Source organism: Microtus pennsylvanicus, chromosome 1 (genome assembly GCF_037038515.1).
Source record: "Microtus pennsylvanicus isolate mMicPen1 chromosome 1, mMicPen1.hap1, whole genome shotgun sequence".
Lineage (NCBI taxonomy): Eukaryota > Metazoa > Chordata > Mammalia > Rodentia > Cricetidae > Microtus > Microtus pennsylvanicus.
The window spans coordinates 201373177-201400665 of NC_134579.1; the positions used below are offsets into that span (position 1 = coordinate 201373177).

The 27489-nt window shown below is 40.8% G+C and overlaps 1 protein-coding gene across 8 annotated transcripts in view; it reads left to right on the top strand.

Moving 5' to 3' along the window:
- The window catches only part of Adgb (androglobin), a 118595-nt gene that overhangs the window by 64445 nt on the left and 26661 nt on the right, over positions 1-27489 (top strand). For all 8 annotated transcript variants that reach the window (XR_012907910.1, XM_075949071.1, XM_075949057.1 and 5 more), the window contains 13 exons: positions 488-668; positions 1771-1834; positions 4050-4152; positions 6682-6823; positions 8334-8448; positions 10561-10728; positions 11923-12058; positions 12609-12746; positions 15127-15220; positions 15970-16104; positions 16608-16761; positions 20396-20583; positions 25740-25924. Coding sequence is in view for 7 of the 8 variants with exons in the window: in XM_075949071.1 (XP_075805186.1) it covers positions 488-668; positions 1771-1834; positions 4050-4152; positions 6682-6823; positions 8334-8448; positions 10561-10728; positions 11923-12058; positions 12609-12746; positions 15127-15220; positions 15970-16104; positions 16608-16761; positions 20396-20583; positions 25740-25924 (1803 nt within the window). In the remaining variant the exon portion in view is untranslated. The remainder of the gene's footprint in view (positions 1-487; positions 669-1770; positions 1835-4049; positions 4153-6681; positions 6824-8333; positions 8449-10560; positions 10729-11922; positions 12059-12608; positions 12747-15126; positions 15221-15969; positions 16105-16607; positions 16762-20395; positions 20584-25739; positions 25925-27489) is intronic.

The window sequence follows — 27489 nt, forward strand, 5'->3', positions numbered from 1 at the left end:
GAGTGCTCTATTTGCATGCATGCCTGCATGACAGAAGAGAGCATCAGATAGAAGAGTCCATTAGATTCCATTATAGATGGTTGTGAGCCACCATGTGGTTGTTAGAACTTGAACTTGGGACCTCTGGGAGAGCCACCAGTGATTTTAACCACCCAGTCATCTCCCCAGCCCCAGGACTGCCCCTTACAATATCTCTGTAGCAGACTTTATGCAATACACTAATTATATCTGTCATAGCTTGATAATTTTTAAAGAACATGTTCCCAAACTTACCAAAGTGATTTAAAGTTTCTGTATTATAAAATTATGAGTGTGTGAACTCTACCTTCACAGACCTTAGACCTATATATAAGTGATTATCTCACTGATTTCCCATAAAGAGAACTAGAATTTGAAACACTCCTGCCATTCATTTTTCCATACTTTAACAGTCTGTCGCTTAACAGTGTAAGCTATGCTTGACATATTTGTCCTCTCCTCTTCCCAGATGAACAGATAGAGTTTTCTCTGGGTGACACCCACCCACCTGATGCTCATAGTTTAGAAAAGGATTTGATGAGCATGACCACAGCGACACAGGACAAGTCACAGGAGGACTTGGCAACAGTAAATGAAGGTGCTTCCAGAGAAATATGGTTAGATTTTGAAGACTTTTGTGTGTGCTTTCAGTAAGTATTTAAGTGCTGTTTAGCTGATTAGATTCTCCTAAATAAATCCTAAGCTATGCTACTGTATAGACATGGTTTGTTTCTGCATCTTTATACATTAATCATATGATCTATTGATTCGTAACTATCATTCAAAAAAGGAAAGTAGGTATCAGCTGGGAATTAGCATAATATCAAATACAATTTTTCTTTTGATTGAAAATAGATTCTTCTCTCATATAATAAATACATCCACAACACAATTTCCCCTCCCCCAACTCCTCCCAGCTCCCCACACATCCCCTCTCCCCCATATTCTCTCTCTCTCTCTCTCTCTCTCTCTCTCTCTCTCTCTCTCTTTCTCTCGTCACTCTCTTTTCTCCTTAGAAAAGAGTAGGCCTCCAAGAGACAACAGTCAAAAAGAACAAAACAAGATATGTTAAGACAAGGCAAAATCCCTCATATCAAGGCTAGACAAGGCAATTCATTTGGAGGAAAAGAGTCCTAAGAATAGGCTTAAGAGTCAGAGATACACCAGCTTCCACTGTTAGGAGTTCCACAAAAACTCCAAGCTAACAGCCATATTGTACACACAGAGGACCTGGTGCAGACCCATGCAGGCCCCATGCTTGCCCCTTCAGTCTCTGTGAACTCATATGAGCCCTGCTTAGTTGATTTTGTAGGCAGGGTTCTTCTGGTGTCCTCCATTCCCTCTGACTTCTACAATCTTTCCTTCCTGTCTTCTTTGGGGTTTCCCAATACCTGAGGGAAGGGATCTGATGGAGACTTCCTATTTAGACTCTCTCTTCACACAATGTCTGGCTGTGGGTATCTGCATTCGCTCTCTTCTGCTGCCTGAAGGGAATAATGGATACATTGAATATCCATCTGCATAGCACATTATCAACAAAACCCCATGTTAGTTAGTCTTAGTTCCTTCTCAAGCACTTGTTAATTAAGGTAGATTTTCCCATTGAGATAATTTTGTCTCTTTAGAACAACAAGTGAAGCAATTTGTAAAGAAGTTTTTTTGCCTATAATTATTTAAGTTTAAGAAACTAAACATGTAATACTAGTTTTGTATCTAATGGCAATAATCTGTTATAAATGTTCTCCTTTTCAGCCACATATATATTTTCCACAAACCAAATTCTTATTGTCTTAATTTTCAAAAGTCAGAATTCAAGGTAAGTTCATTAAACTTTCCTTTATAGGTTTAAGGTTCATGAAGAATTATTGTATGGGGGCTGCTTGTTTATTTCCAGAGTTTCCAGACTCTCAAAATAACCACACAGAAACTGTAATAATTAAATCGCTGCTTGGCTCATTAACTCTAGCTTCTTATTAGCTAACTCTTACATCTTAATTTAACCCATTCCTATTAATCTATGTATGGCCATGTGGCTGTGGCTCACCTGGTAAAGTTCCGGTCTGTATCCAGCGGGGCTAAATGGCTTCTTTCTAAACTCTGCCTTTTTTCTCCCAGCATTCAGTTTAGTTTTCCCTACCTAACTCTACTCTTTTATCCTATCGCAGGGCAAGACAGTTTTTTTTTTATTAATCAATGGTATTTACAGCATACAGAGGGGAATCTCACATCAAAGAATGCCCTTACTAAAACATTCTAAATTTCTTACACAATTATACTTGATACATCAATTTTCAGTTTTTTAATCACCCTTTATCCAGACCATAAGTGATGCTTTACTAGTTTGTATCCCAGAGTCATCCACATGGTTGGAGTATAACTAAGACAATGCCTGTAAGACAGTTTTCCTATCAGTAAATGATGATAAATGTTGGCTGACACTTTCAAACTAAAGTTCACCATTTTTGAAAACCATCAACCTTTTCAATGTATGGGCATATGTAGTGGCATGGTCAAATGTTCTTTGTTCTAAGGGTTTTTTTTTTAAGTGATTATAAATAATTATTTTTCCTTTTAAAAATATCAATTTAGCAAAATAAAGTGACATGCCTATGTAACTTGTTTACTTCTCCAAATGTCTATAACATACATGGTCATGAGGAAACGATATATATTTTTTAAGACATTGGAGCTCAAAGCTTCCATGCAATCTCAAAGAAAGGGTTGAATGTGGTCTGAGGCCAGGCTTTCCTGCTTTAGTCACTGGTCCTGCCAACTTAGCACAGTCCTGGTGGCCACAGCCCACCTCACAGATATTCTCCCAATGCTCAGTGTGAGGACGGGAAAGAGACATTTGAAAGTCACTCATGAATGGCTTTGAGGAAAACCAATGCCCTAAATGCTAAACCTTTAAAATTGAGCCCCTTGCAGAGCTCATTTCTCCTCACAGGACTGGGAGACCCAAGGTCCTTCACACTCAAATAATGAGTATTTAAAACATCTGTCAACGACACTAGTATACTGTAAGTCAAAGGGAACGTAAAAGAAATGGCTGATGGTAACTAATAATAGATAATACCGGAGGAGGCAGTGACTTGGATCTTTTACTATGCCATAGTTCTAGCAACGATTTTATAGTTTATTGAATAGCAAGCTTTCCATTATTACAGTGTGACTAGAGATTCATCATCCCGCTACTAACTGGTTGTTTAAATATTGTGGTAAAGTAGCACCTCTATGACATTCTTCTACAGCATAGTGACAACTAGGTTTGTTGAATGTGCTTATATATGCCACCATTCAAAGTTATATTAAAGAACTGTGAAGTTGAGAAGCAATAACAAGGCTATAGTCATGAGTACAGTGTTGGAGACAAGCTTTGGCTTTGCTACCCCTACAAACTTTGTGCCTTTGGCAACCCACTCATTCTGCTTTGCATTTTCTTGGAAATTAGGGCTACTCATAGTTCTCTATAGAACACACCGAAGTCTTAACCGTGCAGCTCTATATGACTGTCTTTCCAAAGAATTCTGATGTGACCAATCACTTTACTGTATATCTGAAACAAAACACCCTGAACATCAGCAAGCCCAGGATATATTTCTGATGATCTTGTGAGAAGAATGAAAAAAAAAGTTTTTTGTTTTGTTTTGTTTTCCTATGCAACACTCTGCAAAATACATACATGAATCCCTATTAGGCAATTTCATTCACTACAATGCTCAGTCTGTGCCTTCTTGCCTGTCTGTAGCTGACCTTCTGCCCTTTGCTTGCCCCCCTTCTCACAACTTTATTCCTGGAATTGGTGGTTCCCTATTTTTCTTCTTGCAAAAGAGTTTTCTAATTCAGCAACAAGACTCTCTGAGGTTCAAGACCCAGCTGCCACAGATTATTGCTTCATCTTATTAGACCTGTAATGTACTGACTCTGGTCCATAGAATGCAGTAAGAATGTAGTTCACTGTGTGTAAACTACACTATGCCTGGCAGAATGAATGGACCGGTAAGCCTGATGACTGGTCTGATTTCTTGTAGTTCTCAGAGGAACGTGTGCCCTACTATCTGTTTGTGGACAGCCTGAAGCCTATTGAACTGCTGGTTTGCTTTTCCGCTTTGGTGCGCTGGGGGGAATCTGGAGGTAAGAGGGTTCTGAGAGCACCATCGTCTAGATGCCCAGAGCACAGGTGGGCTAGGGAACATGTAACAATAAGACTTTCAGTCCCTAGGTGATGAAACTATCTCTGCAGAGTTACAAGGGACTGCCCCTGCTACCACCTCTGTTGCCCTTTCTCCTCCAACACTGGGTACTCTACTTACTCTTGCCACCAATTCTTCCTTGGCCACAGTCTCTTTTTCAGGTCTTTGGCATGCTCAGTCTTACTTTTCTTTTCGCCTCTACTTGTTATCATTCTTATTTTCCTTGTTACTTGATCTGACAAAGATCAGAAATGATTTTTTCCTTTAGCTCATTCTGGGTTTTTCTGTGACTTGTGGCCCCCTGTCCCTCAGTGTGGTGAGAGATCTTTCTGAGTTAGAGGCTTGTGGGAAATGACTAAGTTCATGGAAGTGCTGCCAATGGATTATGTTAATGCTAGTGTCAGACTTATTTGAATTAATTAAATAAATTCTCATTATTAAATATTAAATCCCTTTAATATTTATTAAATTAAATAAAATTATATTATTAAATATAATTACTATATTAAATCTCTCTCCAGAGTTTCCTCTCTTCAGACTCCCAGCCTTATAATTCTTGACTCTAACAAGCTCTCCATCCATCTATGCGATACCATTCCTTATATGCCCATCATTTTTATGACCTTTTCCCTCCTACTCCAGTATAAGTTCTCTGGCCAATCACTGCAATTATGTTCTTTTGTCACCTTACTGGACATGCTCAGCCTTTTGACAGTGACATCTACAAAGTCCATTCTAGGGAACGATGCAATCCACTTAACAAAAACAAAATCTCACAGTGTTTTAAGTATGTTAATGGTTTTCTATTGGGCTGGAGGCATGGCTATTGTTAGCTACATAGAGCCACATGTGGCCCATGGACCATAGGTTGAAAATGCTGCCGAGTAAACACAGTTGCCCTTACCTCTTTCCATCACCCTTCCCTGAGAAGCATCCCTATAATAAACTCAACTCTCTGTCAAATGTTTGGCTGCAAAGGAGCATCTGAATATGACTGGGAAAAGGAACTCCCGACCTGGCCAGCCCACTCCACACCGAGGAACCCAGATCTCAGCACGGCCCCCTCTGCAGGCAGTCCCTAGTTTGCTTGTTCTCCCACTCTTCTCACAAAAGGCTAAACTTGGAAGTCTCTCTTTCACATCTCCTCTCTTGTTTTGTTTTGTTATTCAAGACAAGGTTTCTCCGTAGCTTTGGAGCCTGTCCTGGAACTCACTCTGTAGAAAAGGCTGGCCTTGAACTCACAGAGATTTGCCTGCCTCTGCCTCCTGAGTGCTGGGATTAAAGGCGTGCGCCATCATTGCCTGGCTTCACTTACTACTCTATTCTCATTTATTTTCAGTTGAAAGCCATGCTGCTGATTTCACTGGGAAGTGGCTGGCCTCGTTTCTCCACACAAACTCCCCATAGCCCTAACTTGCCTTGCCTCTTCCTTTAGTGGGTGGGCTTCCCTGCTTGGACAGACCATCTGACATGCCTTGCTTCTTCCTTTAGTGGGTGGACTTCCCTGCTTGGACAGGCCATCTGACTATGTGATTATTTTTTGATTCTTTTTCATATTTTATTAAAGACCATCTTTAACTCAAGTTAACCATGTCACAGATTACAGTTGTTCAACAAATATCTCCCAAATACTTAAGAACTGAGTATTCTGACAATATTAAAGGTGAGAGCTTTTATGCTTCATCTTGAATTTTAGTTGTCTTGAATAGCGAATATTGTGTGCCAAATAAATATTCACTTAATAAGATTACCAAAATTTAGTGATTTCAATTTAATATGCCTTCTTAGCAAAGCGCTCTGAAGTCCTCATGTTCCAGGATATTGAAATTTTGCATGCATGAGGACACTGTGACCTTATACCTTCATCTTCAGAGGGTTCTTTTTTAGAAAAAAGACAAAATTTATTATGTTCTCAGCCATTGATGCATCATTATTGATGCACATTTAAAGAAAAACTTACTTGATTAAATTTTTTCTTTTGCAACTTCTATTTAAGTTCAAAGACTTCTAGAATTTGAAAGACAAACATTTAGATAGACAAGGAAATATTTTGATTTTAATACCATCTTGGAAATCTCTTATTATTCTGGATACTGTACAATTTCTCATTAAAGTTACATCTGTGAAGGTATTCTAATTATGCACATAGAGATGATAAAAATAGTAGCAGACTATGATGAAATATATCTGCACGTCCTCCTTTTTCTCAATTTTCTCATCCGAGTTTTTCTGTCTGAGGAGATGATTTTGAAGAACGAACAGGATAGGGAGGCAGCGCAATAGCCAAGCCAGGTGCTATTTCCCATACTTATAAACTCAGCATCTGGCATTTCAGGAATGCCTTTAGAATACCGTCAGTACTGGATTCACCTTCACGATTATGTATGCTGTTACCAGACAGAACGCAATGCAAGTGGAGGAGGGTTATCATTCCACAATCACATTTCAACACATCTCCCTTTTCCCAAAGCCTTAACAAAAGACAGTCCCTACGTGGAGCCTGGACTCCTGACAGCTGAAGCCATCACCTGGAAGTCCCTGAAGCCTCTCAGTGCAGTTTTGAGGATCCACACCTATGCTACGAAGGCTGCCATGGTGCGCCTGCCTGTTGGGTAGGCTCTGACTTCATTTTCCTTTGAGTCTTTTAGGCTGTTGACTAATGAAATAGCAGTGGGCGGTCTACATTATTGTTTCCTGAAGTGATTTGACTAGGCATCTGTCCATCATTGGAATTATTGAGAGACAGACTCCTTACAAATAAGTGACATTCTCTGGGCCACACTGGATGCTCTTTTGGGATGGTCATTATTGACAGTTCTGGGGATGAATATGTAAAGAACATGGCCTAAACCTGCTTAATCCAGAGGTTTCTAAAATGATTGTATCACCAATCTCTCTTGTGTTCTCATAAATCTCACTACTCTTTAGCAAGACGTCCATTTGATTTCATTCCATTTAGATTGTAAATGAAAATTTCTTCCCACCAACCTGGAATTTCACCTGGGTTGCATTTTTGTTAGATGATATCTTTAATTATGGTAAAACCAGGCAAATACGTCTCATTTTCTGTTTGAAGAAAATTATATACAATGGAAGTGTTTTCCTGATTTTAGTATATAGAATTAGGGAGTCCATCTTGTATTTCAAACAGGAAAAAATTCTTGCTAGATTTTTTTCCCTTAAGTTCAATCTTTGTAGTTGTGTGTGATCAGTGAAAAGTTATGGACTGTGTGCAGAAGGCAGATCCCAAGCAACAAAATTTAATGCCAAAACAATGTGTCATGAACCTAGAAAACCAATTTTTTAAAAAATAAATCATTATTTTTTAGTCTAGACTCTGTATAGAGAGGTTCTTCAGAAATCAAATTAACTCCGCAAGACTGTCTAATTCAGTAGTTCTTAACCTTCCTAATACTATGACCCTTTAATACAGTTCCTCATGCTGTTATGACCTCAGCCATAAAATTATTTCATTGCTACTTCAGAACTGCAATTTTGGTACTGTTATAAATCAAAATGTAAACACCTGTGTTTTCCAACGGTCTTAGGCAACCCCTGAGAAGAGTAGTTCGACCTTCAAAGGGGTCATGACCCCCAGGTTGAGAATCAGTGATAGAACTGGCAACACACTAAGGACAGGGACTTTAAAAGGGGGCATCTTACAGTTACATGTCCCCACATAGACCCCTAAGCCAAAAGTGCGTTATGGGCATCTTCATAACAATCTAAATGGCCAGTAACTGAGGAAAGTGTCTGTCTTCAGTGTTAGAGACACGAGATAGGAAGGAGAGAACTCACATCTGTGAAATGATGTGTCTGTGAATCAGCAAGGCTCTATACACACATGAGAAAAACATCTAGAATTCTCTTTAGCAGCACAGTATGTGGGAGGCGTCTTCAGTGTGTGAAAGTTTGTCTAATTATTTCTGTCTTCTGCAACCAGTAAAACACAGATTTCATGATATCGGAGGGTGCGAGTGGAAATCCAAAGGTAGTCCATCCCATCTGTGTTAAAAATATATATAAAATCTTCACTCGCTTTGACTCCAAACTCTGATCCAGCAGCTAGAAATACATCCGACCGAGGAAGCGCCCTCCTCACACAGTGTTCCCTCTCTCTAGGAGGCATATGCTACTCTTCAATGCGTATTCCCCAGTGGGACACGCCTTACATGTCTGCAGCATGATGACATTTGTCATTGGGGATGAAGATGTCGTACTGCCCAACTTTGAGCCGGTAAATATCTTAGCAAACTTCCTACTTTCTCTCTGATTTCAAAAGCTTAAACTCAGTCTTATTTTGATTTTTAGAATGCATTTAGTTTACACCTCCTTTTCTAACCTATTAAACTATTCATATATCCTTTAAGAAATGTTCAGATGTAGTCTGTATAGTTAACAACCCAAGGTCTGTAGGGAAACAAACAAAATTAATTTTTCTCCAACCAGTGTACCCACTCCTGCTCTGCTGGGCCTTTCATTTCTATCACTACGCGGGGAGATGCATTGGTCGTTTGGAAGGATAAAGCACCAGCAAAGGCCTTTAGAAGGCCATTTATAGCCTGAGCATTCCTTTCCGTTCCATCCTTTCCTTACTCTGAGGAGTTTAGAGTGCATATTCCCGGGATTCAGAGGATCACTGTGGCTTCCTGGAAGCATTTACCACCTCCTCCTCTTTCTTTTTTGTCTTTCCTTGCCACCTCTTGCTCCTTTCTCTGTTCTGAAGAGAAAATGAATGCAGCAAGGCCACTAAAATGCTTCCTCTCGTACAGTGTCTTCTGTCTCTGCGTGTGTCTAGGGAAGGTTGGAAGGTGTATTTTTCTGCTGTATGACTCTTGAAACGTCCTCACCTCTCATAACTGTAGCAGCACTTTCTCTTCAGGACCACTAGGCCCCGAGTAATGACACAGAGATATTATTAATTATGAAAGCTTGGCCTTGGCTTAGACTTGTCCCTCTAGCTTGTAGAACAAATTAACCCATTTCTGTTCATTTGCATTCTGTTTAAACCTCTCCTTCATTCTTTTTTTTGGTTTTTCGAGACAGGGTTTCTCTGTGGTTTTGGAGCCTGTCCTGGAACTAGCTCTTGTAGACCAGGCTGGTCTCGAACTCACAAAGATCCGCCTGCCTCTACCTCCCAAGTACTGGGATTAAAGGCGTGTGCCACCACCGCCCGGCTTTCTCCTTCATTCTTTATGTCCAACTCCTTCTGTGTAGATTCACTCACCTGAATTTTCCTGTCTTCTTGTAATTTCCCCCTAACTTCTTCCTGCCTAATTATTGTCCATTCAGCTCTTTATTAAAGGCGCCTTGGTGAAGATAAAATGTACAAAAAGATTATCTCACAAAAAACAACTCTCACTAAAAAAATATCAAGATGAAATAAACTAAAAACCCAAGAAAACAAGTTAAAAACTCCAGGCAGAGCAAACATGGGATTCTCTAAGGTAGCCAGAAGACCCTGTGGCAACACCAGGGTTGACCAGGTTTTCCCACATGATCTGACTCATGCCCCTTAGGCTGGCTGGGCAGGACTCTGCGAGTCCTCCAGGCTTCCTTCTGTTGGCTGTGCTGTCTTCTCTCCACGTGTTTTTCATTCGGCTTGGTAGGCATTTAAGGAAGCACAACAAGTTGATTTCATAGCTGTCCTTTGTCTCCTTGTTTATTCTTGTTGTTTTGGTTGTTGTTGGTTGGTTGGTTGTTTTTTTGGAGATATGGGACAATCATTGTCCTAGGGAACCCTGTAGAGAAACAGTAAAGATTGTTCGGTTTTCCTGACTCTTAGCAGGCACGTGCTGCTCCAGACAACTCCAGCACTGTCCAGTACACACCAACCAGGACAGTCCTCAAACAGTCCAGACTGGGTTGACTCCTGGATCTCTGTCAGCTTGGAACTCTTACTGTTTCCCGGAATGGATAGCTGGAGGGAGCAAGCAGCCCAAGCTAGTCCTCTGTCTGGCTTTTTTGTTTTGTTTTTAATTTTGCAAGACCCTCTTCCTGGAATCTTCTCTACTCCTCAGTCCTCAAAATCCCAGTCTCTGTCAGCCTGACATCCTAGACAGCTTTCAGAACTAACTCTCGACACAATTGCTATGGCATTCTCCCTGACCCCACCACAGCCTAGTGCCCTGTATTCAGTCCTTTTCCTAGGACTTCCAGCCTTTGTTACATGTCTCCTAGACCAGCATCCAACGAAATGCTCAGTCCTGTCTACTCTCTACAAATGAAACAGCCTTGAATCAAGCATACAATGGAGGATTTTTCTTCCCTCGAGGCTGAACATTTGTAAACTTGCTTGCCCTTAAATAGACGTGAGATCGGCTGCTGCACGTGTGCTCTGTCTCCACAGGAGAGCTACCGATTTACAGAACAGTCTGTAATAATTATGAAAGCTATTGGAAATGTGATTGCTAGTTTCAAAGACAAAGGTAAATTGTCCGCAGCTCTGAGGGATCTACAAGCAGCCCACTATCCTATCCCCCTCTACAACAAAGAACTCACTGCTCAGCACTTCAGGGTAAGCAGTTCCGGGCCTGAGGCTCACAGCAGGAAACCTCCCGTCTGAAAGATGCACCAGATGAACCCCAAATGCTGAATCTAGGGAAGTGGTTTGCATAGAGACTGTTTCTGGGGAAAGTGATTTCAGGAAGCAGGGAGGAATCTAGAGGAATAAGATGAGAAAGGGAATGAAATTAATTAGAGAATATGATAATGGCTGCAGTGGGCTGCTGAGGCTCATCCATCCAGAAGCCCCTGCTGAGCTGGGAAGGATGTCTTCATAAAGGAGAGGAAAGGCTGGCACTCACCCAGCAGAGCTTCTGTCAGTAGTTCAGGTTGCCTTTAGGAACATCAGTCTCCTCACTCTCAGAACCTTCTGCTGGAGCTGAGTAGTGTTCTGGCTTTCTAGATGGCCTGCAGGAAGGGAAGTCAGGCTACTTCTTCCTGGTTGACTCCTGAGGGAGAAAACTGAGAGGTACTGGTCCACTCCAGCTGCATAACAAGCCAGTGGCATCTGTTTTGATTTATTTTGATCTTTTTTTTTAAAAAAACCTCCATGCTATTGACATTCAGGCTAAATTATTTTTGTTAAGAGAACATACTGGGCACTGTGGGATGTGTCACAGATCACTTGTTTTCATGGCAACAGAAAACATCTCAGACCTTATCACCTGACCTTTGAGGGAGGGGCTTTCAAAGGCAGAATGAAAAATACAGGGCATTCAACTAAACTGTAACTTTGTGTAAACCAACAATATTCACCTTGTGAATGTGTGAGTAAAAAATTCTTTGTACTAGAAGTATATTTTATCATTGTTCACTTGTAAGCTGATGTTGGATATTGTTGGCAAAGCAGAAACTAAGATTAAGCCCAGCCAAGAAGAGCCAAGCAGAGGGGAAAGAAACCATTTTACTGCTGTGTGAGCATCAAGGTGGACTACAGTATGTGTCCCAGACAGCCAGCTGAATGTGCAGTGGCAAATGCCCACCTTGTCACACTTTCAAACAGATGCTCTCAGCAGCGAAGAATGACTCAGCTCCATACGTCATCCAATCTGGATGTTGCCACTATCGTTAATTTTGTGTGTGTGTGTGTGGTGTGCATGTGTGTGTGTGGTGTGTGTGTGTGTGTGTGTGGTGTGCATGTGTGTGTGTGTGGTGTGCATGTGTGTGTGTGTGTGTGTGTGTGTGTGATTATTTTTATCTTTTTCAGGTTTTCCACATATCATTGTGGCGTTTAATGAAAAAATCTCAAATAGCCAAGCCTCCTTTAAACTTCAAATTTGCATTTCGGGCTATGGTTTTAGAAACGGACTTACTGGATTCCCTCGGAGAGGATGCCTCTTTAGGTACTGACTCATTTTAAGTATCTGAGCATGGAAGTGATGATAATTTCAAAAGGGTAAGTTTAGCTGTTGTGTAGCAGAGACAGCAGATCTGTCAGAGACCAGTGGAGCTCAAGCCCTCTCTAGGATGCTCCAGGGGCTTCCAAGGTCTGTTGAAAGATTTCCTAACCCTTACATGTACCTCCAGGGGAACCTTGAATCCCTCCAAATTCGCCATTGACCCATCTGGTATGGATGAAGGAACTTTGAGAGATGTCCCAATCCAATTGTTTTCCTTCCTTCCTCTTACCACATTTTGTTTCCTTTCGGTTCTGAAGGAAGCCTCTGGCTACTTTCTGATGGGAATCCAAGGCAGATAACCAAAATACCATAGCTTCATGCCCGTTCTTTCTCCAGGCATTCACCTAAGCTCAGTAGACAATGCAAAATGGGGTGTTCCATCCATCCTTTTGGAATGTTCTATGTATGAAGGATTTCACAGTTGTAGGCATTAAGATTTTTGGGAAGGAATTAAATATAAATCCCAATCCAGTGTTTGTCTTTCTTTTGCCAGCGGAATGGGTAGACATTAAATATTGTATGCCAATAAATGAGAAAGAGTATTCTCCCGAGGAAATAGCTGCGGCAGTGAAAATCCAGTCCATGTGGAAAGGGACTTATGTCAGAATGCTCATGAAAGCCAGAATGCCAGGTATGATTTTACATATGTAAAATGGATCCACATGTATAGGAATGGATGTTTCATTACGTGATTAGGGTATTTTAGAGTAAGTTTGCTTACAGAACTAATTCAATCTATTAAGTACTGAAGTTCCCGGAGGCAAGGAGCTGGTCAGAGTTCTCAGGATGAGAAGCAGTGTCTGAGATGTCAGGCACTATACAATGAATATTTACTGAGAGGATAAATGTCAAGGCTGGGACAACGGGGTAGAAAATGTGCTTTCTGCCCAAGCATGAAGACTGGAGTTCAGATCCCAGATTCTGCAGAAAAGCTGTGCAGGTGTGGTGACCCAGCAGCCCCAGCACTTGAGAACCAGACAGAGGGCATCCCTGTGGCCAGTTGTCCAGCCAGTTGAACCACATCAAGGATCTCAGGGTTCTGCAAGAGACCCTGCCTTGGTAAATAATAGAGAGCAACTAAGAAAAACCCCTGACCCCAACTTCTGGCATCCACATGTGTGTGTGCACACGTGCATGTGCCCACTGCACACACGTGTCCACACAGATGCACACATGCACTGAGACCACATTGAAACAGAATGTACAGGCCATGAATCATTGAGAAAATGATCAGCTTAATGTCCAAATCTTCCGTGAGTTCTCTGCAGCCATCCGCAGTTGTTTGCAACAGTTTCCAGTGTAGCTTCAGCCAAGTAGGAGATTATTGTACATTCTCAGACTGACTGTCACAGGAAGAAGGCCGGTGCTTCTGTGCATGAGGCAACAGAAATGTCTTTCAATATGCTCTCACATTTGTGGAGTGAAATGTCTTCAGGGATATCCAATGAATTGTGGGGGAGAAATGCCTAGTCTATCAGATGAAAATTCAAAAGGTGTTTTCAATCATTTTCATCATGCGATGTCCATTGCTATTTTGAGAGGAAAGATTTATCTAGGAGAGACCTTTTTAGTTTACACAAACGTTTTGTTATAAAAATACATCTACAGAAAATATTTAATGACAATATTGAAATGTTTATCTAGGGAGTGAAAAGTCGTGATACCCAAAGGTTATTTTTAAAAGCATATAGTAAATAGTCTGCCATAGGAAAACAGTACAGATGTAGAGATGCTACTGCACTGGTACAGTCCCAGCACTCAAGATGAGGGCAGAGGATTGCTAGTGTTAGTTTGAGGCTGACCTGAGGTGCCAGGTCCACTCACATTCATCGAATGAATCTCAGGGTCACACGCCCGTGATGATGGGTTTCAGAGAAGCCGTCCAAACAAGCGAGGCTTTGGCTCTATTACATCAGCATTACAGCAGATAAACAAAGGCTGTGGTTCCCATGTCATATCCTGAAGAGCAGCAACGGCAGTCAGGCAGGACAATAAGAAACTCTAGACTGCCTGTTTTGGACGCCTTGACTTTGACCCCTGTGGGTTCATTTGCTGTGAAGCCATTTGTGGACAGTGCCATAGATTAAGGTTCGTGCCATCCATCCAGGTGTGTTCTTTAGAATAATTGGGTGGTTGCCATTTCTGAGCTAAGTTTTCCACAGGAGTTTCTGGTATGACAGAAGACCTCTTTAGGCAAACTGTTTCATGCATCTCTTAAATAACGTCCAAGAACCCGTCTGTTTGCAGGCTAAAGATGAGAGGAAACAGTTGAACACTGTGAGCAGTGCTCTCCTCTAGACATCTAGAGCACTATGGTTTAAAAATGACTTTACCTTACGAAACTGGAGAACCTGGAGCCATCTTCCTCATGGATTCTGAACTCTGCAAACACCGTGGTCAGCAGAGAGGGGATCCACAAGAGGCAAGAATGAAATCTACTTCAGTAGAACTCAGTGGCTGGTGCTGGTTCGAACTCCGAGTCTCTCTCCGGTAGTTTATTTTAGGCATATTTGAGCACAGCACAATTTGGAGAGAAGTTTCCTGGTGATAACTAATACAGTCCCATGTGCACAATAAAGTTTAAGACATGACTACTTCAAAACTCTTATAAAGTGACATTTTCCTTAAAGATAGCTTCTGTAGGTTAACTGCGGAAGACAGGCTCAAGATAAGCAAGCTCATAGATTCTGGGGTAGCTGATGCGGCTTGGCCATACAGATGGCACAGAGGGTACTGGACTATTAGCCACACCCCTTCACAACCTTCTGGCTGGAAAACAGATTATATGTCCTTTTCCTTGAAGGGACAACCACGTGTGCTTAATATTACTGTTTTTTCCATTGCTTGTCTGTGAGCACAAAGATGTACATGCCTCCTACAGGGAATTTCAAAGATTTTACCTGCAAAATGAAGGCTGTGCACAAGTTCATTGTTCAGATATCTTATGGATTTAATGTTTACTCTTATTGTTAATGTTATTATTATTATTACTATTATTATTTTTTATTTAGACACGAAGGAAAATGCCATTGTTTCAGATACACTTCAAAAAATTTGGGCAGTACTAGAGATAAATTTGGAGCAGTATGCACTTTCTCTCCTAAGGTAAAGAACGCTTCTAGATTCCCAGTAAAGAACTGTTTTGTGTGGCCATAATGGCCTCTATCTGAGACAACACCTGTGATACTGTGAAAAGGATCCAAGATTCCTGGGGCTTTTAGGCTAGATCTAGATTCAGGCAGGAAGGGAGGAATCCATTCCATCAATTCCCACCCTTTGGGGGAAGAAGCCACAGACTTCCCTGCAGGGAGCAAGCAGATCTCATGATTCATTTTAGTCAGTTACGTGAGCCAGAAAGCATAGAGGAAGAAAATTCTAATCTTACACTCTTGTTTGTGTCCTTTGTTTTTCATCATTAAATTTTCCAAACTGATTGTTCATGTTAACTTCACAAGCTTCCTTCAAATTTCTAGTCTCTATCTGGATTCTTCAGGGGCCTCAACCCAGTTTACAACTGCTTTGCCTGCTTCCTTTTCCACAGATATAGAGCTTAAACATCCAGCCTTATTTTCCACGTATGAAATTAAGAACTCTTTTGCTTGGGAATTACATTCTCCTTCAGTTAAAATCCTCAGATAACTTCAAGTGCATTTGAAAGGTGTTATTCAAGACTGACCCACAGTGCTTCTCTCCCTTGGTACCACTTGCTACAACTCACAGTGTCTCTTTGACCTCAACCGGGAAAACATTGGTGTCTGATATTTTGCTATTTCAAGGGTTACTTCTCTTTTGTAACTGGAGCTTCTTTTAAAAATGCTTTGTCATTGATACTAAAGTTGTTTTTCCATTTCTAGACTAATGTTTAAAAGCAAGTGTAAGTCTATGGAGTCTTACCCATGCTATCAAGATGAAGAAACCAAGGTTGCCTTTACTGACTACACGGTCAACTATCCAGACCAGCCACCGAATTCTTGGTTTATAGTCTTCAGGCAAGTGGTGCAGGATTCCATCTTCAGACGGCACGCAGTATTCAGACCTGCAGTTTCAGGCGTAACAGTAAAAGTACCAGCCTCTAGACTGCTTTCATATTTGTTTAAAACTTTTCCATACATATACACAGTTCTTTTCTCCATATGTGATGGGATGTCAGAGAATTTTATCAATTGTTCTTATATCAAAAGAGGAAAATGTAAACAGTTTAGAGATATTTTTCAGTGAATACGTTAACATGATAAATCATTCTGTTTCCAGTATACTTAGATAACATTTATTTCCAAGCAGCAGCATAGTGGGGACAAGTCATGAATATTGTACGAAGTGGGGGTTTGCTTTTATACATCAAAGTGACACAGTAATAATAACTTGAAATAAAAAAGATACACAAGCCTTTTAGTCATTTGCAATCTTAAAGTTTCACAAAGGCACTTTGGTTAAACTCTACTTAAAACATTATGAGTTCCACTACTAAAGTCTCGTGCTTTTGTAATTACAGAGAAACGTTTCTGGTTCCTCAAGACATGATCTTGGTCCCTAAAGTATACACTACACTCCCAATCTGTATGCTACATGTTGTCAACAATGACACGATGGAGCAAGTGCCCAAGGTCTTCCAGAAAGTGGTGCCGTACCTGTACCCCAAGAACAAGGTAGGTTCCGAATGTATCCCCAGCTGTTCTTACAGCGGTGAAAGGGAGCCTAGAAGCAAGTGCAGCAGGTGAGCTTGTAGCACTTAGGAGGAAGAGTCCACTGTTTTAGCGACTGTGAATGCTGCAGCACACTTGACATCCCAGGAAGGACACATTGCACACGCCCATTGTTGAAACCAAAGCCACATCGATTTTAAAACAGAAGCTGCTCCCGGGAGTTTTTTTGGTCCTACAATGAAAAAGACCAGGCTTGCCTTTATCTCACACATTGCCGTTGTTCTGCTCTGAAGCATGGTAGGGCGAGGGGCGGGGGTGATTAGGGGAGATCACACACCCAGCCCCCACCCTCAGTCTTCAAAGATGGCAATATTTTTATCAGGCCAAGAGCCACTTTAGGCTGCCTGCTGAATGGATGAGAGACCTCGCCTTCAATCAGATGTTTCCTCTCTGGATATTTTAATCTCTCCATGTTTCCTGTCGTGTCCCCCACTAGGGAATCATGACAAACATAGTGGGCATGGGCTGCAAATGAAGAACCGCCTTTGCTCCTACCTTCCATTCTTTAACCTCGTGGTTTTGAACTTGATAATCTTCCCCCTCTGGATTATGAGTTTGTTTTTTTTTTTTGAAGTTCATTTTAGCCTATAATCTCATGCATCATTTTATGTAAATTAGGCTTGCCTCTCTAATGAATGTCTAATGAATATTGACTTCAGAAAGATGAAGAATATTTGTAAAAATATATCAATTCAAAAAGCTCCTTTGAACTATTTTCAAGATTTGAGGAAACATTTTTTTAATAAGAAAAAAAAATTTATTTTTTATTTTAAAGCAAGGCCCTGCTATGTAACACTGACTGTCCTGGGACTCATATAGATAAGGCTAGTCTCACGTTCTCAGAAATCCGCTTGCCTCTGCCTCCTGAGTGCCAAAACTAAAGGTGTGCCCAACACCCCCATCTAAAATTCTTGATAAGACAACTTATTCCAACTGATTATTTATTTATTTATATATATATATATGTATGCATATGCATAGTGATATTTTAAAAATTGTTTTCACTGAACTTATTAGTATTCAATATAATTCTAAAAACTCATATTTTAATAAACTCAATTTTTCTTTTTTTTCATGAGATAAATTTTCTTGATTTGGGCATCAGATTTTATAAAATTGGAAGATAGTATCAGTTTGTACCTAGTATCTTAAATTATTTTTACCTTATATTAAATCAGACAAGTATCATATCTCTAGTTTATGAGGCAATCTGGTAAACAATATGTTATATGGAAGTAATCTGTATTTGAAATTATGTTCTGAAATATAATTTTCTAAAAATTTATGTTATTAAAATTAACAGAACAGTTATTTTATCTATACTTAGCCATATCATTTTAATTTGTGGTCATTATGTTTACCATTTGTTTTAATAATATTCACATTTTCTTTATTTCAACAATAATTATCATTTTCCACACACCAAGCATGCCTTTATGAACTTAGTTTAACCCATTGTATTCCCTCCTGCTTCATGGCCTAATAAATGACATTTCATAAAAAAATCCAGGATTGTGAAATTTACCTTACCCATGAATGCTGCCTTCTACAGCAGGATGTCTTGTGTTAAGTCCAATGTTAGAGAAGAATGCAGGCCCTTCCATAACAAATTTGTTTTTACACGCAGACAATTTTTGCATCAAATTTGACTTACATTTCTGATTAAAAAGAAACAACCAATATTAAAAAACAAAAAAGCTCAAAAGTAAGGAGATTTTTTTTCTAAATCAATGGTTCTCAGCATTCCCAATGCTTCAACCTTATGTATGGTGATGCCCAAATATAAAGTTATTTTCATTGCTGCTTCATAACTATAATTTTGTTATGAATCTTTATGTAAATATGTGTGCTTTCTAGTGATCTCAGACAACCCCTGCAAAAAGTCATTCATCTCCCAAAGTGGTTGTGGCCCACATATTGGAAACCACTGGTCTAAAGGAAGAACCTACCAAAGTCATAGATGCCATCAAAGTCTGGAGATGATCTTTCTTTCACCAAATAAGTTATATCAATATTAGTCACTGATATTTAATTTTGGAAGGGGTATTTAAGGAATATTTAATTCACAGGTTTTGGTGTGTGTGTGTGTGCAGTTTTGAGTTTATTTTTTTAGCATGGTTGGCTCTCTAAACTAGGTGGAATTCTCTCAAGGATACAAGTTGAGTCAAAATGTAGATGCGTATTTCATCTTCATTCAGCTATTATTTCACACAGCAAATTCAGATTGCATCAAGCATTCCCGTCCCTCTCTGATGTCTTCTGCCTTCTGTATCTACCTGTAATTAGTGAGAGAAATGGGAAGGCTATGTAAGAGAAGTAGACATGCCTGAACAGAGAACTAACTGTGGTGCTTTTGCGGTGGGGGGCCGGGAGATGGGGTAATCTTGTCATCTTTTTGGGAATGTTACCTCAGAAGAAAGCTGATGAAAAGAAAATTATTGCTTAAATCTTTGCACTGTAGTCTGTGACTGTATTAACACTCTGTATTAACCTGACAAGTTTGAGAACATATGTGTAGCATATTATGTCACCATAAATTTTTTCTTTCAAGGTACCTGTTTTGTCTATAAAATTATAGTGTCAAAAGTTAATGAATCAAGGGTAAAATAGTTATCTTTAGATTTCTCAGGGTTTTAAACATTTATTGACATTTAAACACACACACACACACACATCCAGAAAGGAAAAGGAGAAATGTATAATACTTCCCAAGTATACAACATCCTAGAAATCCATTTTCATAAAATGTATTGGGTCAGTATTTTACAAAACAAATCATGGAAGACACTACTGTAAATTGAAGCCCTCATCATTTCTCTATGAGGTATTTCTATCCTTGTATCTTTACCATTAAACAATTTGATCTGGCACTGATGAACCATCTTGATGTGATGTCCCAGAGATGGTCTCCAGAGACAGATGGACATCTTCACCCACACAGAGGATGTCTAAAGCTAGTGAACAGATAGATATAACGTAGCCCTGGGTGCTAATCATCCTGGTTACCTGACTAGAGCCCTAATCAGGAGACATCCCGCCCCATGTGAAGTCAACAGCTTTGCTACTATTTACTTGTAAATTAGTTATATGATCTAATGAAGTTCTTCTTTCATATAAACTCATGTTGGCTTGAAGGAGTCTGCTTTGTTCCTTGGATTTTCACAAGGCATCCTTCGAAGCTTGATGAGCTCTCTTATTGGAAAGAATATGTATATGCTCTTCACTTAAATGAACACTTGTCTCCCTACTTCGGTCATAATCCCTCAAAGACTGAACAGTACAATTTAGGACACTGACCTGTGAGATTTTTCAGTTTTCTTTCTTTATAGCACTGAGGATCTAATCCAGGGTTTCACAGAAGCTAAGCAAGCATCCTACCGCTTAAATACACCCTCAGCCCTAAGATAATTATTTCTAAAAAGGATAAACATAACATTAATGGCTTGATGATTCTTAGGAGATCTTGGACCCTATGGGGGTATCAACATAGTGGCATATTTACGTCAATGTGTGGACCACATATTGGAGAGACTCATGGCAATGTGAATCCTGTTTGTGTGGCTGCCTTCTCTTTCAGAAGGGATACACGTTTGTGGCTGAAGCCTATACTGGTGACGCTTATGTGTCAGGCGCGCGCTGGAAACTGCGGCTCATTGGCTCCTACAACCCGCTTCCTTTTCTCTCCCGCGAGTCTCCATGCAGCAACTTCACCATAAAGGAGATCAGAGACTACTACATCCCTAATGACAAGAAAATCCTGTTCAGGTACAAGTATATAATGGACAGATAAATGTGTTCTTTACATATCAGTATTTTTTATAAATGAATTCATAATTTAGAATATAATAAATTTTAAGTTCTGTAATCTTATGGAATAACTAACACTAGCATAATTAGATGGATGCTCGATCAAGCCTATACAGTTTCAAAGAGTGCTAATACTATTCTTGAGCTTTGTTTCACACCACTTTCACTATTGAATCTTCCTGGTCTCTGTGGCTATTTGACTTTCTCCTGGTCCCGCTCTATCTGTAGCCACTCTCTGGTCGTGGGCGGGGCTGAGGATCCTTGTTTGTCACTCCAACCTTCTTTTCATGCTCACCTATTCACACCCCTTGAATTGTCCTAGTACCAATTCCGCTTTCTTTCAATAATTGTTCTTTGGATTCTAATTCTGACACACCATCGCCTCACTGTGGGTCTCCTCCTCTTTTCTAAATACTCCTACACTACTTTGGGGACTTCCTTACATTTGTTACATAAAACTGTTGTTTTGGGAATCTGGGACTCCATGATATCCCTCTTAAGACATTGCACTGCCACTCACTCTCCCTTCTCAATTTATTTGTCTATCCTTACTACTAACATACATATTTACACATGCCTATAAAATGTTTTTAATTTTTCATTGACTGTAGAGTAAAACTCTAGCTGCATAGTCAATATTGAATGCCCTTGTCCGGGCGGAAACTGGGAGCACATGAGGGAGGAGGGGGACCCCGTAAACATGAACTCAGCCCCACATTGGGTGCCAGATGGGGGGGAATGTGAATAAAGAAATCCTGTACTAGCTCCTAATGTGGTATACTAAAGTGTTCTTTATTAAAAGGGAACTCACCGATCACATCAAATAGCCAGGTGTGGCGAGCAGGAAGCCAGAGGGAGAGCGGGTAGTCCCACGGACCTTTTGGTACCCAAAGCCATGCCCAACCTGGTCTAGCCTCTCAAAGGCCATTGTCTGAAGGAGGTTCTCCATCAAACCACTAACCAGGGCTGCCTCACAATAGAACAAAAGGTTTCCTCCAGACATGTGAGCTATACTATTTCATTTTCCTAGCACACTTACTTATTTTGTGATATTCCATCCTCATTTTGCTACTTTGAAAGAAAATTACTGATAATTTTCAAAATGTAAACCTTTTGCATTAAAATGCTCAGCATAAGTAGATAATCCAGTTGCCATTCCAGTGGTAAACATTTTATGTAATGTATACACATTTTAGGTGATTATCTGTTCATCAGCCTCTATGAGAATTAATGTTTTTATTTAGTTTCACTAAAAATAAATTCTTCTCTCATACAATACACCCCAGCTACAATTTCCTCTCCCTCCACGCCTCTGAGCTCCTGCTCTCCAACTCCCCAATCCCCAGCTCTCCATTTCCTCTTCAGAAAAGAGCAGGCCTCCAAAGAAGACAGCCAAACTAACTGGAGTCCAGACACATGCTCTTTCAACATGGGAAGAAGCACAGTGTCTAATGCATAGTTGGCCTGCATTAAGCATTTTCTTTTTTTTAATATAAAATACTCTTCCACATGAATTTAGAACACACATTAAATATCTAAATGCCATTCATAATCAGACAACTAACAAGCAGTCATAGCACTTTGTTCTTCTCTCTTATAGCCTTTCTTTCTGGTCATAGTTTACCAAGAATCATGACAGCGAGGACATGGTGATTCTGACATCTCATGCAGTCTTATGTGGTGATCATTTATCAATAGCGTCCAGATGTCTTTAGCTGTTTTACGGCTGTCCAGTTACCACTCGTGTGAATACATGGCCCGTTACTTGGCTAAAGGCTGCTCCTTATTGTTAAAGCCATGGTGGGCATGATCTATGATGCCCAGTTTAAAAAAAAACTCTATTATTTTCTAGGTTTTATTGTATTGAAGAGATATTTTAAAGGCACAATGCATTGGTGAGTTGGTTTTCAGAGGGAAAAATGCAAACGCAGACTGCTCCTTCATTTCCTGGCCGCCCAGACCCGAATAATCAGACAGAAACTATATTAATTATAGCACTGTTTAACTTAGGCATATTTTTAGTTAACTTTTGTACCTTAAATTAACCCATTTCTATTATTCTGTGTATTTCCGCTAGGCTGTGGCTTACTGGTACTGACATGTTACTCCTTTGGTGGTTTATGGCATCTTTCTCCTTCAGAAGCTACATAGCATCTCTCTGACTCTGCCGACTCTCTCTTTCAGTCTGGCAATATTCTGCTAAGCCATCGGCCAAAACAGCTTTATCACTTACCAATGATAATAAAACATATTCACAACATACAGAGGCGAATTCCACATCAGTAAAACTAAGTCTTTCTGACAAAAATTTAACAAATAATAATACTCTGTCTGATTTTTCCTGCAATTCTTATTTAATACAGAAACTTTCTCCCTTAAAATTGTTAAAAATTAAATCAAAGCTAAATAAGTAATAACATTCAACACACACACACACACACACACACACACACACACACACACACACACACACACACACACATATATATAGTACAACCCTAAGCTCATGTTTCAGCTTTATACACAAACATATTTTATCCTTAGGTAAAGACACAGAACATTCTGCTTGAAAGCACACTAAAATGCAAACATTAAAGTTGGGGTTTTCTCTCAATTTGTCTTCCTGTAATGTATTTTCAACATTGCCTATAAGAAAGAAAATAAGGAAAAAGGAAAGCACAAACTAAAAAAGGAATGATTAATTTACGTTGTTTACTAGTGTGACTAGTTTACTACTTTGACTAACTTGTTTACTAGTACGACTAGTTTGCTAGTTTGACTAACTTGTTTACTAGTGTGACTGACTAGTTTACTAGTTTGACTAACTTGTTTACTAAAAGCCATGGAACCACACTGAGGCCAATTACAGACCAAGAAGTGGTGTTTAACCTAAAGCTAAATTAGTCCCAGGAGCTGGTCTTAAAGGTGTGGGACAGAGAGGTGAGGAGTTGGGGAGCAGGCTGCTTGAGGAGTGTGGAGGGGCTCAGCGTTTTCTGAGAATGGAGGCCAGTTCTCTGCAAAGTGCATTTCCAGGGTGCAATATGGAGCGACCAGGCTAGAGCAACTCCTCCCCTGAACCTCTTCTGGAAGGCTCTCCTAACACAGGAACAGAAAACTTTAAGAGTTTTAAGGAAACTGGCATTGTCAGACTTGTGTGAAAAAAAAAATGTGTCTATAATATAGCTGAGTGGCAGTGGCATACACCTTTAATCCCAGCACTGGGGTGGTAGAGGCGGGAAGATCTCTGAGATCCAGGCCAGAGCGAGTTCTAGCATAGCCAGGGCAATACAGAGAAACTGTCTTGAACAACAGAAAACAAAACAAAACAAAATGTCTATAATACATGAATTGAAAAAAATTAATATGATTTCTAAGATGAAAGCTATTATCATGAGATTCTATTTAGTTGTTCAAGATGTGGAATATGGAACATATTAACTCAGGCAGCTTCTTGATGTTGACTGGGATGAAGGGGAATGTGTCAAAAAGTAGAGGAGCAGTTGGACAGCTGTAAGATAGCACAGGTGGTAGCCTTGGCGACTGGAAGCAGGCAGTCCGTAGGTCCTCTACAGCTTCCCTGTCAAGCCTACGACACAACACTGAGTGGCTGAACAACAAAAATGTCTCATCTCACAGTCGGGAAGTTCACTCTGGAGTCAAGTTGTCCGCAGGGTAGGTGTCTCTAGAGCATGCAGGAAAGAATCTATTTCCTGTCTTCCTCTCGGCATTCCATGGTTTGCAGACGTTCTTTGGCTTGTGGGTTCATCACTCAAATCTTCATTTTTATCTTCATATTGTGTTTCATTTTGTGACTGTTTCTAAATTCTGCCCTATTATTCTAAGGCCACCAGCCATACTGATTTGGCCTCATTCTTTACCTTATTTTATAATGAAAAACCATTTCCACATGAGATGACCTTGTGAGGTCTCCAACATTGCTTCTGTAGAACAGAGAGATACAGTTCAACAAACCAGAAGGAGGTGTGTGCATCTGGAGAGAATGTTTTAAACCATGGAGGTTAAATGGCCTTGGCTGATTGGGCTTGCCTTGGGAAATGTCTGAATGGCATTATTTATTTCAGAGGAGGACACAGGGCAGTAGCTAATTTGCAGGGTGGTCAGTAGGAAGACTTCTTGTTTGTAAATATTAGTAACAGCCACATGATCCCAGAGAGGTAGCTGAGCTAGAGGCTTCAGTTTAGGAACTCTCATCCATTTGATGGCACAGAGAGCCTGGGGAACTGTAGAATGAATGTTGCTTCCGGTCTGTGAATGAGAGCATGTGTGAGATCATCAATGTCAGAGGGGCCTGAGAAAGCAGATCTGAAGAGAAGGGATGGTGTGAAGCTATTTTTCCCCGACACAGCAGGTGTCTAAAGACAAGGCTGGGAGGATCCCTTCAACTCTGAGAGACTCTTCCAAGAGGTCAGAAGATAAGACTAAAAGTTCTCATATGGGATGCACACATGGTTGGGATCCTGGCCAGTGTAAATCAAAACTCTGGATCAGTACCAAGCATGGGAGAGGGAGACAAATTAGTGAGAAGAGCAGGGGTGGGGGACTCCAGAAAGGGAAGGGAAGGCAGGTCATTTTGGAAGGCAAAGTGATAGATTTTGCTGGTTCACTTTTGTTTTATTTGCATCTGCTTGGAAAAAAAAATCTACCATGTCTTGAGCATTTGTGAAGAATTACTAGAGAAAGAAAAAGCAGAAATACCAAACAAGGGTTAAACTCACAAAGGTCTGCTTCCCTGAACTGTTTTTTTGTCCATTGGCATTAATATAAGTGACACGTGGTAGGGGTCACATAACTCTCAAGGATGGTGGCTTGTAGGTCTATCCTGTTCCATAAGTGGCTTCCTGTCATACTTAACAAACGTTAACGTTTCCTACTTGGAATTCTTCAGCAGTGGAAACACACTACTGTTTTTCTTGACTGTCATTTTGGGCTCATTTGTCAAAGTCTGTGGTCACTCTAACATCTTAACAAGTCCACGGGCCTTACAAAGCTGCCTTACAAAGATGATCAAATGAGAAAAACCACACCATTTCCTTTATCAGCTCGAGGGAGAGATCGGCGTACTTGCTCACAAAGCCGAACCTTTCTCACCACAGGTATTCCATTAAAGTGTCAGTGGCTCAGTGCATTACAATCCAGGTCCGCACATCCAAGCCCGATGCCTTCATCAAGCTGCAGGTGCTGGAAAGCGAGGAGACCATGGTGAGCACCCTGGGCAAAGGACAAGCCATCATCCCTGCCTTCTACTTTCTGGGAAGTGAGAGAGCACTGAGCTCCCAGTGTAAGTACCTGCCTGGCGTGTGGACTGCCTGCATGAAGTGATGCTTGTGTCGCTGTGGCATCTAAAAGGCTTAATTTTCTTTTTTTTTTTAGTTGTTTTTTTTTTTTTTTGAGAAAAGGAAAAAAAAGTATCCGCTTCCTCCCAGCCTCCCATTTCCCTCCCCCTCCTCCCACCCTTTTCCCCCTCCCCCAAACTCCTCTCCCCCTGCCTCTCCAGTCCATAGAGCAGTCAGGTTTCCCTGCTCTGTGGAAAGTCCAAGGTCCGCCCCCCTCTGTCCATGTCTAGGAAGGTGAACATCCAAACTGGCTAGGCTCCCACAAAGCCAGAACATGAAGTAGGATCAAAACCCCGTGCCAATGTCCTTGGCTTTTCTCGTTAGCCCTCATTGTTCGCCATGTTCAGAGAGTCCGGTTTTATCCCATGCTTTTTCAGTCACAGTCCAGCTGCCTTGGTGAGCTTCCACTAGATCAGCCCCTTTGTCTCAGTGGGTGGGTGCGCCCCTCGTGGTCCTGACTTCCTTGCTCATCTTCTCCCTCCTTCCGCTCCTCATTGGGACCTTGGGAGCTCAGACCAGTGCTCCAGTGTGCGTCTCTGTCTCTATCTCCATCCATCACCAGATGACGGTTCTATGGTGGTATGCAAGATATTCGTCAGTATTGCTATAGGATAGGGTCATTTCAGGTTGCCTATCCTCAGCTGCCCAAGGGACTAACAGGGGACATCACCATGGGTTTCTGGGAGCAACTCTAGGGTCAAGTCTCTTGCCAACCCTAAAGTGGCTCCCTTAACTAAGAATTGTGGTTCCATGCTCCCCTGTCCAACCTTCCTTTATTCCAATCCTCCTGTTTTTCCACGTCCCCCCTCCTTCCCTTCTAACTTTTCTCTCCCCATCTCCCCCTACCCCCATCCCACCCCACCCCCAAGATCCCAATTTTCTCCCCGGCAATTTTGTCTACTTCCCATAGCCAAGAGGATAACTATATATTTTTCCTTGGGTTCACCTTCCTATTTAGTTTCTTTAGGTTCACCAATTGTAGACTCCGTGACCCTTATTTATGGCTAGAAACCAAGTATGAGTGAGTACATCCCATGTTCATCTTTTTGGGTCTGGGATACCTCACTCAGGATAGTGTTTTCTATTTCCATCCATTTGCATGCAAAATTCAAGAAGTCATTGTTTTTTACCGCAGCGTAGTACTCTAATGTGTATATATTCCATACTTTCTTCATCCATTCTTCCATTGAAGGGCATCTAGGTTATTTCCAGGTTCTGGCTATTACAAATAATACTGCTATGAACATAGTTGAACAAATGCTCTTGTCATATGATAGGGCATCTCTTGGGTATATTCCCAGGAGTGGTATTGCTGGGTCCAGGGGTAGGTTGATCCCGAAATTCCTGAGAAAACGAAACACTGATTTCCAGAGTGGTTGCACAAGATTGCATTCCCACCAGCAATGGATGAGGGTACCCCTCCCTCCACAGCCTCTCCAGCAAAGGCTATCCTTGGTGTTTTTGACTTTAGCCATTCTGACAGGTGTAAGATGATATCTCAAAGTTGTTT